General features: G+C 43.4%; 1 protein-coding gene across 5 annotated transcripts in view; it reads left to right on the forward strand.

Annotated features, from left to right (window-relative positions):
- Window positions 1–12,027, forward strand: part of HOXB9 (homeobox B9) — a 44,702-nt gene that overhangs the window by 27,955 nt on the left and 4,720 nt on the right. Inside the window, exons 1-2 of one of the 5 annotated variants that reach the window (XM_080979491.1) lie at window positions 8,677–9,621; window positions 11,251–11,349. The exons of 1 other annotated variant lie outside the window; for it this stretch is intronic. In XM_080979491.1, the coding sequence (XP_080835617.1) occupies window positions 9,108–9,621; window positions 11,251–11,349 (613 nt within the window). In that variant the 5' untranslated portion in view covers window positions 8,677–9,107. Of the gene's footprint in view, window positions 1–8,671; window positions 9,622–11,250; window positions 11,350–12,027 lie in introns of those variants that run through there. 3 more of the 5 variants (XR_013978991.1, XM_080979490.1, XM_080979493.1) reach the window with 3 other exon arrangements.

Here is a 12,027-nt window from a genome sequence, read left to right on the forward strand (position 1 = left end):
ATTTACTGTAAAATGTTTTTTGTTTTTGTTTTAATCCCGTCAAAACTTACTTAGGATCGCCGGGCCTAGCAGCAGGCTTACCCGGAAGCGAATGACACTGAAATCAATGGGATTTATTTCCAAACCTACATGCTTAATATTGGGGTTGTAAATCTATGAATGGATATTGGCCGCAATTAACAATTCACTCCGGAACAGTCCAATTAGCTAGAGCAGGACTTTAAATAGATTGTGGATTGCAGCGCTGGTATTTGAATAACAACAGTAAGGCGTTCGCACAGATTAATTCTAATAAATAAACATATCCATGGTTGACATACAGCGCACGGCCCACAACCCAGTTCAGTCCGAGGAGCTGGATTAGGCAGTTGGGATGAACTCCTAGAACATAACCACATGTACACCACTAGTTTCAGTGGGACTTGCTCGCAGATGACTTCTGGAGAACGGCACCCTTAAACTGACTTGGGTAATAAGCCCTTCGGCTGAAACTAGGTTTGTGATATTTGTGCGAATTGGGGGGAACTCTTACACTCTTAGGTTTCCTGGCTGCCAAAACTTTAACTTTTAAAGGTAATTCCAAAGTAAGCGTAGCAGAGAATTGGAGATAAACCAAAATTCTACATGATTGCTGGGGGGGGGGGCGGGTTTGAAAAGGTGCTGCTGTGATCTACTCCGAGTTTACTTTTTTCCTCTCTCCAGTCTGTTGCTTTCTGTTTATGGATGCTTGCTTTTTTTCCGGACCATCCCAAAGAAAGAAAGAAAAAGTTAAGATCGGTCTTACCTGGAGCCGAGTCCCGCGTCTTTGCGAAGCGCAACATAAATGCATAAACGCATGTCTTTGCAAAATGAAAACAAAAACACCACGCACACCCATGCTGGGCCAACTGAGGGCAATGCCCCCCGTGCACCCCCCTTCCACACACACATATGAAAGACAACGAATAGCAACTTTGGGCAGATTCAGTCTCTGGAATTCACGGTTCCCCTCCTCACACCTACCCAACCCCAATCTTCCTTGTTCTCTTTCTTTGGGGACCAGGTTCCTTCGTACTGAGGGATGTTAACATATTTCTACAAATGTAATACAGCGTGAAAAGAGCAGTCTGTCTGTGTCTCTGTCTCTGTCTCTTCCCCGCCCCCTTTAAAAAGCAAGGCTTCCTGCTACAGATTATATGGAAGCAATACTTGAGAAATTTAAGTGCATTACGTGTGTGTGTGTGTGTGTGTGTGTGTGTGTGTGTGTGTCCTTTCTGGGGTCACACCCCAACCACCACATCTCACGGTTTGTTAATCCGACTCTTCGCATAATAAAGTTTTAAATAATGTTTGGGCGCTCGGTCACACATACACATCTAAGGCGATATTAGAAAATTTACTCTGATGCCTTCCTAAGCACCGTTGCCCAAATCATCCAGATACATACACCCAACTTTTTTTTTAATGTTATTGGCAGATGGCAATCGGAAGTAAAGTATCACTTTACTTTGAACTTTCGTTTATGTAGGATCGCGGCCCTCCGACAATTCCCATTGCTGTTAAAGGGATGAGTTGTTCCTCACACAACCGAGTTGAACCAGAGCAGCTGGTTGTTGTGGTTGTTGAATACCAGCCGTCGATGACAACCAATAAGAGCGATATTGCATTAGACCATTGGCATCCTTATCCTAAGCTCATTTATTTGGGGGGAAAGTCTCTCATCACTGATTTCAGTAAAAGGGATGCTAACTTTATGGACAGATACAATGGGGTATGCGCAGGAGTGTGAACTTGGAAGTTCCATTGGAATCAATAACATTTATTTGCGAGTAGATAGCTTTAAAGTTTGTGTGCGCGCGCGTTCGTGTGTAAGATAACTATTGCCTAATGGAACTGATTAACCTGTCTTAGACACAAAATTAGACACAAAATTAGAGTGATACTGCAGAGAACATCCACAATAGATATGACTTCCTTTGTTCCTTAAATTAAGTTCGTTAGTCACTCAAAAGTTTATTCCATACATATTCCACACTATCACTCTCCCCAAGCTCCCGTGGATTTTCTTGACAGTTAAATGCCACCCGTTTCCACTGAATTTACTCTTAGGCAAATGAGATGAATCCCCCACAACCTTCAGACCCATCGTCTTGCATCTAAGCTAGCCAATGTGGCAACCCCTACTACCAGCAATAATATACTGAAGTTGTTCGGTAATGGGAATACTTCGATTTGTATCTCAGGGTGGTATTCAAATAAGTGTTTGCCAATACAAGACCCACTGAAACGAATGAGCATGACTAAGTTAGGTCCATTTATTTTAGTGCGTCTACTCTGAGTAAAACCTAGTTGAATACCACCCCCAGTTTCGGATCTAGGTTTTAGCTCTCCTCTAATTTCGACTATACTCTCTGGGAATCTTAACCCTAAAGGGTGAACATCTTGTTTCCCAGACAGCTAATATTATTAAATGTATGATGCCTCCCTCAATTCCCTGGTTTTCCTTTATTGGGGTTCCTTTTTGTTACTCACACAGGCTTCTAACTTTACAAGGGATCTCTAACTGGTTTACTAACTGCTAAGATTATAAAATGCCGCTTGGAATTGTGTTTTTAAAGTTAGGTCTAGTTTCTGGTCCGGGAGTATTAGCTACATGTGTAAATTGTTTTGCTTCCCTCCAGAGAAGGAATTTTCTCACTCTCCCCTCTCCTCCCTCCTTTCCTCCACTTACTTAAAAGTGGGGGGGGGGGGAGAGAAAAACTCTTTTAAAAAACTCCAAACGGTAGCATTCATAACCCTGGGTTAGCACAGGAAATGGAGAAAGGTAGATTTCTTCTTGTTTCTTTTCTTTTTTCTTTTTTGCCCTATAAAGGTTACAAAAACATATTTGATTTAAAACAAAATAAAGTTTTCAAATGCAGGACTCTCCCCGCCCATCTCACCCCCCCTCCAACCTCAGAACTAAAGTTTCTTTCATAACCAGTTACAGGCTGTCCAAGTTTGTTTTCTGTGCCCTGGTCTTGGGGGTTCTGATGTTTTTTTATATAGAAATAAAAGTGTGTGCGATGTTCTTGAGTTGTAAATTAACAACAGCAAATGTTAGGAGTTGGAGGAATCCTGAGAGGCGTATTTGAGGCTACCACGAGGTAGACTCATAAAATCTACCACCACTCGCCCTTTAAAACAGTTCGATCCACAACGTGGAATTCTCTGGCTTGACCCACGCCTCTCTAACTTAAGCACCTCTGCTTCCGAGTAAAGAAAGAGAAATGAATGAAACTTTCTACTAAATAAATGCTCTTAGGAGGTCAGTGTTAAAATGACCCCTGTATACACGTTTTCTTGAAAGTAAGATTTCAGTGAGTTTTCAAGGACATCCTCGCCTTGAACGAAGCTATCGCCTCTTCCCCTGGAAATCCACTAGGGCTCACGATTCAGCTCCCAGCCCATCCAAAGTAGCCCTTGGCTAACCAATCAGACTACTCGGTAGGATTTGGGTGTTGGCTTTAGGATTACAGCCTAAACTCCCTTACTTGAAAGTCACATCCATTGTAATCAGAGGGACTTAACTTGCTATCAAATGCTGTTGGCCAAAGTGTTCGTTTCAATTAAAGTCATTTGGGCTTAATCCTGTATCCGATTTCAAAAGAGCTGTCCTTCTAAGGCTTAGAAGTCATCATGCTCAGCGTCTGTGGTACTGAAATAGCCTTAAAGTTGATGAAACTATTTGTGGGACCCACTCTAGAAGCCTGAAGGTGGACCTCTCGAACCAAAAGTTGTCCAAAGCTGGATAGCAGTCAATGCGTCTATTCTGTTCGAAGACTGTTGACCTACTGGCAAAGTGCCTGTGCAGGGGGACCAGCTTTGCCCCACATATTAGGTCCTTAAACTAGAGATAGAGATAGAGAGATAGAGGAGACAGGTGAGGGGGCCCTGCTTATCTCGGTAGGGTGTCTTACCGCCCTAGCTCTCCCTCTGGTGCTGCCTGTGGAAGCTTGCAATCTTTTTTAAAAAGAAAAGGCTACTTGCTATTTGTCATTCCTCTCACTTTCCCCCGAAAGCTATAGGGATCCAAGCCTACCCCCTGAAGCACTTTTCCCGGTGAAATAGGACTCACACAAAATTTGGACCCCAGAGATTTTATCATTCAGCCAGAAGATAAAATTGTGAGAGGGAAACACTTCGTTTTAAAGGAGTTACGTCTGCTGCACATTAAATAAATTTACTGGATTTTTCTCTCTCTCCAAAAGGAATTGTTTTCAGCATGCAAAACATCAAACCGAAGGTTAGCGTGTGAACGTGCGATTTGGCAATAAATTTCCATAAGAAATGTTCTTTGGACTCCCCCCACCCACCAGTGGAAAACAATGAAGATGTTTTTGAGCAGTCCACTGCAGTCTACTTTAATAATAAAAATAATAATGGAAGAAGCCCGTTTAGCTGGTTGGCTACAGACGTTCCATTTATTTTGTAGATATATCACAGGTCTTTAAAGCCATTTAAGCAATTAATGGAACAGAATCTCATTTTATCTTTGAAATCTACTACCTGAGCTAACGGTATTTGTCTAACGTACTCCCTCCAGTCCACAAACCAGAACATATCCGTACTAGGACTCCAGACCCAAGCATTTAGAGCTATAAAGTCCCATTGACATAACTCCAGGTACTCCAGTTTAAATGGGTTGATGACTGGAAAGTTTGGAGGTCTATCTGGTGACCGCTACCTCATAGCTGTAATCTTGTTGAAGTCCCTGTTCTTAGTAAATTGCCCTTTAGAAATATTGAGGGTTGGGGAAAACTCTTTCCCTTTTGCTTAACTGTTTTCCGAGCATGCATGCATCACCGTTTGGTATTTAATTTTCAAGAAAAATAATAATATTTAATTATTGGTATATACTTCCTTTAAGGAAATAATACCCCCCAAACCAGGCAAAATAATTGCCTCCCTCCGATATAGAATCATCCAAATGGACCTGGTATTTAGCCTCCCGCAAGAGAACGCGAGGAGTTGACCTGCATGGCAGTGCATATTTTTTAAAAAGGAGAAGAAATGAAAATTAATGCATCCCTGGATAAAACTCCAGTGGATGAGAAGGCAAATGACTTTTGCAGGTCTTCGTGTGTGGTTTACTTCGCTGGGGAATCCCTCAAAGCCCTGGGTTCTACTTCAGGGTAACTCTCCTGAAGTCATTTTGGTATGAATTTATATACTCAAGAAAATTATATACTCGGCTGCTGACATGCCTCATAATTATTTATAGGAGGTGCCTGAGGATTTTCCAATAATATATTTATTACAGGTAAAACATGGACAATTTATCTTGCAAAACACTGAACAGGTGTTTCCTTTCAATTAATGTTCAGTAAATTTCATCGCTATTTAATTTTTTAACCCCTTCCCCAAGAACAGCTAAAAAATGTCTGTTTATCCATTGCTTGTCTAAACCGCCCCGTCAGTCAACAAGCTGGCCTTTCCCTTTCCACAATGCCTTTAAATCATCTCTCTTACATTTTTCTTTCGCTCTAAAATCTAGAGAGCGGCTCCAAAACAGAATGATTAAAAAAAACAACCCAGTAATTTCTGGAATACCATAAAACAGAACGCATGCTTGATTTCCAGTTTTAATTACACTGGGGGCCTTTTTCATCCCGAAAGGGGGTGGGCGTCTCTAAGTCTTGAATACATATATATGAAATTAGGAAAATTAAACAAGAGGTTGATTTAAGGAATTATTTTTGTGTTGTGATTCTCTCCCCCCCACCCCAATATTGCTCTAGAGATTCAAAGTAATGGCACCAAGCAGTGATGCAGTCTTACAGGAAAAGCCTATAGTTCTAGGTAAAAGCAAACAGAATTCGGATCTCATTGAAGGCCATAATAATTCTGCAACTGACCACACAACTTACCCCAAATGCCACCACGATTCATTTTACATGCTATGGCTACCAAATCGTGGGAGCATGATCCAGACAACGTTAAACACATTTGAAGGTTCCACCAGTTTCAGTGGGAGTGTGAGGCACTAGTTTAACTCTCCGACTGAAACCAATAGGCCAAAAAACGTTTTAAGTTTGACTTGGGGTGCTTAAGACTGCAGACTCTCATGGAGGTAAATCCCATGGAACTTGCTACTACTTACTGCTGAATAAACATGCATAGCATCCGGCTATAACATTTCTTTCTTTCTTTCGTCCCAGAGGAAAGAGAATCTCGAGGTAGATGGGATGGAAGCAGTGATCTAGATATTGGTTTCAGGTGTTTTTTGAAACCTTCAAGCGCAAAAGAACTTTAGTTTGTCTAATCCTCTATCTATGCCCCTGAATGCATCTGCTATCCAACAAGTCAACTATCTTTTCTGTTTCCTTTTTGACTCCCTGCCTCTATCACAACACTATACATATTTTACTCTGAAGTAGGTTTCATTGGTCCCAAAGGAACTTACTTCCAAATAAGTATTCTTTATATTGCATTCTCTTTATCTTTCTCTCTCTGGATTCTTTTAATTATTTTTAAAAACCTGTACCAGTCTATCTGTCTGTCTGTCTGTCTTTCCTTCAATCTCTTCCTATTCATTTTTGTCTCTCGATACGATCCTTCATCCATCTCAGATCTGATCTGCTACCTACCAACACAGCACCTTGGTGTGCAACACACAGACAAACATCATCTCCATCCTTTTGAGAAAATTACTTGAGGAAAATGACAGCCTTCTTTTAGACGTGACGTTGTTGCTGATCTTGGGCTAATTTTCTTCATGGCCCAGAATTATGCTCTATAAGGATGAGTGGTTTCCTCAAGGAGAGCAACCGCTTAATCGAACCCTTCTGTCCTCGCAGAATTTCCCCTGCACCAGTATTGAACAATTATTCCGTGCTGCATTTTGGACCAAGGGTGTTGGACAACCCTTGGTGTGAGAACTCGGGGTCTTTTTCACCCCCTCTGTCTCTCTCCAGTGCCTGAAAGGTTATGGGGCTGTGTCCAGTTAAAACCTCTGTCGAGCACTTCCTGCTCTGCTAGAAGGAAAACTGAACCCTCCGCGTTGCAAAAGACGAATTTACGATAGGGCATTGTGTGAGATCCTTGACAGAGACAGACAGCTCGATCTGCAAGACTGTTAAGCCGAAGCTCGTTGGGATATTTTAGTCGTTTTAGGCCTTTTGGGCACGCCCTACGGCTCTAAATCTACTTACTTGGAAGTAAATCCCACTGAGATAAGTGGACATAAACTCTCACATGAATATACTTAGGGTCTGGGTTGTCAGCCTACACGCCACAGCGGTTGGCTTGGACATAACTGCTCCGGAGCAAATACGCTGTGAGATGTTGTAGTGGGATCGTTGATTGAAACATACAAGGCTTCTGCTTAACTGGATTGGATCTGGAGCATCAAAAAGGTTGAGAAGGAAGAGGGGATGGAGGGAGACGTGCGCTGATATGTTCAAGACACCCCTTGGCCCCCCCTAAACACCCTCCTTTTCCACAGGCAGTAAATTCAAGGCTATAAAAATCAGAGAAAGCTAATGTAAGTTTTATTCAACTATTTAACCGTCTCAAGTCTAACGCCTTCTGTAAGGAAACAAAGAGGATCAGTACCGGATTGGACATTTTACAAGGGTAGTAAAATTAAAGTGCGTGTATATGGCGGGGAGGGAAGGGAGAGAGAGAGAGAGGAGTGTGTTGATTTCAGCGATGCAACTCAGCCTCCCCCCCCCCCTCCATTGCTTTCAAAACAAACCGGGCTATTGCAGTAGAGACCCTACAGATCATCGATCTGTTTATCTGAATCTTGAAATGCACTCATATAGACGAACAAAACATTTAAACCTATAGCTTCTCTTTCTGTATATGTGTCTATATACATGCATACCACATGTATGGAGAGAGAGAAAGAGAGAGAGAGATCTGCCTATACACATATGCATATGTGGCGAGACTTGTTTTTTTTTTAATTATAAGCTTATCATATGCTATGGGCTTCACTTACAGGAGACAGATTTCACTCAGGCATGCATATTGCATATGCAGATGCACACCCGTGTATACACACACACACACACCGAGGCATACATAATACACACACGGCAGTGTTTAATATATAATGCACACAGACATTATACACACCCTTGACAGTTCCGTTTAACCAGGGAAAGGAAGGCAACAAGATCAGGAAGTCATCCGATACAGGAAAAAAAAGAGTCTACTAATATTTTACTTCCAATCCACAATCCACCCATAAGGATCATCGCCATCTCCCGTACATACATTTCAAAGCCCTCCATTGTAACCCTTGCGAAAGGTATCACCTCCCTCTTTTAGAAAACTTTAGAGGAAAGCCAGCGCAATTTATATTGCCTTGCCCCCCACCCTCCCTCAGCTGAACAACACGGGCACCTCGAAGGAGAGTGAGCGGAGTCTAGAATTACACAGTTTATAGATGGGGGGGTGGAGGGACGCGCGGGGGGGGTCGGTGCACGGAAAGAGAGAATTTCCCCCAGAAGAGTGTTAGTGAAGGCAAAGAGAGGGCAAAACACAGCATTTTTCTTTCATGTTTCAGAAGGGGATTTTAAAAAGAGAGAGAGAGAGAGGAGGGGGGGAATCTATTAACCCCCACCCCGCACCCCACGCCACCTCCTCCCCTCCCCACCCGCGTTTGCACTGTACGTTTCGCGCTTTCTGAACTCCCGACGTTTTGCAACATTGCATCAACATAACACAATCCATCCTTGATATGGAATGCAGAGGGCGGTTTGACAGCCCAGCGCAACCCCCTCCGCTAGGATTGATTTACGCCTGCCCTGACGCTTTATCAGCCTGACGAAAAAAGTTTGACCAATCATTTTGCTGGAAGCTCCCAACCCGGCAGTCCCGACTGTACTTTTTCTTGGCTAGGAAGTTGATGCTGGAGGAGAAAAGGGGGTTAAAGGCAGAGAGTCGCCTGTGGTTTCTTTCTTTTTTTCTTTTCCCCCCTTCTTTTTTATTTTTTTTACAGCTTCCCCTCTATATACCCTAATACTTATAGAGCCTGCTTAACTACAGATCTACTCCTCTCTCTCTCTCTTTTTTTTATTATTGCTTGCTTGCTTTTTCCCCTTCACTGAACCGTGGGGCTCGTATGATGTCCAAGAATGTCCATTTCTGGAACTCTTAGCAATTATTATGTCGACTCCATTATAAGTCATGACAGCGAAGACTCTCCCGCCGCCAAATTCTCTTCCGGGCAGTATTCAAACTCCAGACAAACTAGCCACAGTGAACACCTCGAGTTCCCCTCTTGTAGTTTCCAGCCCAAATCCTCCGTTTTCAGCGCTTCCTGGACGCCACTGACGCCACACACGACTGCTACCCTTCCTTCGGTCTACCATCCTTACATCCAGCATCAAAACGTCCCTACCTCCGAGAGCAGGTATCTACGGAGCTGGCTGGACCCCGTGCCCCGAGCAGAGAGCATAGCAGCCGGGCAGGGACCAGTTAAAACAGAGCCGCTGCTGGGACACCCCGGGGAGATCCGTAAACAGGGGACACAGGAGTACCATTTAGAAACTTCTGCTGGAAGGGAAGGGATCGCTTCCAATCAAAGGCCCAGCTTCGAGGACAATAAAGTTTGCGAAGGAAGCGAGGACAAAAGCAGGCCAGATCAAAGTAAGTTATAAAAAGTGAGGAAGTGAACAGCATAAAAACCTAAGAGGGGGTGTCATAAAACGGCACAATGGGCGAGGGAAGCTTTAAAAAAAATATAACCAGGTCTTAAAAGAGAAATCTCTCCCTTCCCCCAGCCCTACTACGCCACCCCCCAAAAAAAAATCCCACTAGCGCTGTTCTAGCATTGGAGGGGTGTGGGGGTGGCAAAGATTTATCTGCTGCTTATTGCGATATGTATTTATTTTTAAGTCAATGGAATACCATGCAAAAGGGGGAAATGAGATTCGATCTTCCTCTCCCAGTGGTTTGAAGAAGGGCAAGTCACAATGTTTGTCTTGACTATATAGGAAAATGAGCAGCGGGGGAAAGTGAACCGGGAAAGATCGGCGTGTGTGTGTGTGTGTGTGTGTCTGTCTGTCTCTGCGGTTTTTATCCATCTAAGTTATACTCAAAGCAGGGCCATTAAAATGAATGGACGCCCGTCATTCATGTCCATTGTTTCCAATGGGTCTACTCTGAGTAGGACTATCGTGGATCTTTGGGTGAGGGAGGGGGCGAGATCTGGGAAAAGATATTTGTTTTGTTTTTAAAAGGGGCCGAAAGAAGTTCACGTGGAGGAATGAGGAGGGGGCTTTGTTACTCTGTGCCCTTGTTTACCTTGAAAGACCCCCGGTTCCCTCCGCCGCGCTTTCTTCTGTCACTCTCTCTCTCTCTTCCTGATTGTTGATTGTTGTTTGTTTATGAAATGCACCCGACATGCGTATGAATATTTCAGAGCCCAAAGCCGCCGCCCTCTCCCCCCCCCCCCCTCAACAAAACAGTAAAATGGGGAACGAGCTTAATTGGGTCTTTTATTTCCTAAAGGGGAACAGACTGGCAAACTCTTAAACTTAATCGTGTGCTTCATTTTGCAACCTGGTGGTGGGTGGTGGCTATTATCTCCCTTTCCTGCTCCACCACCCCACCCCTACGCGGAAAAATATATATATATAGCGAAAAGAGTTTGGCGAGGGATGGAGGTACAATAAAATATAATAGGAATCATCTTTGCCTCTTACGTATTCTTCAAGGTAAAGAAAGAGGATGCTCTGAAGGCTGTCTCCACCGCCTTTCCCCCTGTGTGAGACGTTTCAAACAGCCGAAGAGCTCGATTCAGTATTTTGGTTGGTGGGGAAAGTATGACTTAGATGGTTTAAAATCTCAGCGCAAGTCATTCATCCGAGGCGATGGCTTCCTGGCATTCTTGCGGGGGGCCAGGGGGTGGAATGCAATCTATCGATTTGTCACTATCTTTTCTCAACTGATTTTTTATTTTATTTTTTTAAAGCTTTATTATTATTTTAAAAATGTAAGTTCCCAGTCCGGTGGAGTGGGGGATGAAACAGCGAGAATTTTGAACTGCTGTTGGGGCAGTTCTGTACGTCTTCGTCGCATTTCACTCAGCCTTACACAGTGGGAGGGGGGCGAATAAGGGAGTTTTTTGTGTACTGTGTTTGTTGGGACGCTGGCAGGATATCTGGATCAGCGGCTGAAGAGAACGGTAGAGAAGAAGTAGAAGGGTGCTTAAAAATAAAAAAAAGCTTATGTGCCCCCCTTTACCCTCCTCCCCACCCCCATCTTTCTCCCCAGCCCCGGGACTGAAGATAGATAAAAATCTTACCCAAGAACCCTGCTCGATTCCAGAGGCCCAGGCTGCCCAAGGGCGTCCTGTGCAATCTAGCTTAGAAGGTATGTTTGGTCTGATATGGAGAGAATGCTATAAAAAGAAGAAGAAGATGGAGGGAAGGAAGAAGGAGGAAAAGTCCGTGCAGAAGCAGAAGTTAATGGTCTGACACTTGCCATGCCCTTCTTTCCCATTCGGAAAGCATTGCGCTTTTGAGAATCCACACTCTTCGAGAAGGTCTAATTTGTGTATATATAAATGTGTGCCATTTTGGGTTGTGTGTGGGATGGTGGGAGAGTAGCGTGCCAAGCGAACATTTCTCTCTTCTTTTTTTTGTTTGTTTGTTTCCTGTTTGGGGAATAGTGTGAAATGAAAGATAAACTTGTTTTCCTGTGGCAGACGTCATGTTTCCTTGAAATGCCAAGAAATCACGCACATACATACACACACACACACCACTAAAAGGAGGGCCATTGGTGGAGATTTCATCCAAATGCCATTAAAAGATAGGTAGCGGTATTAATTATTAACAGCATGCCTCTTTAATATTTAATTCTGCCTATTAGAGCCAGTCACTTCTGTTGTGGAATCGGCTGCTCGGATTTGTAAGACGGGGGGAGCTAAACCTGATTTAAAAAACAACTCCGAATGCATTTCATTTTGTAACTTGCAAGGAAGTGGCATCGGTGCACCTCCTACACCGCTTAAAACGATCCCTAAGTAAGACAGAAGTTTGGCTTTGG

This window comes from Podarcis pityusensis (assembly GCF_964106645.2).
Source record: "Podarcis pityusensis genome assembly, chromosome: 13".
In the NCBI taxonomy this organism is placed as follows: domain Eukaryota; kingdom Metazoa; phylum Chordata; class Lepidosauria; order Squamata; family Lacertidae; genus Podarcis; species Podarcis pityusensis.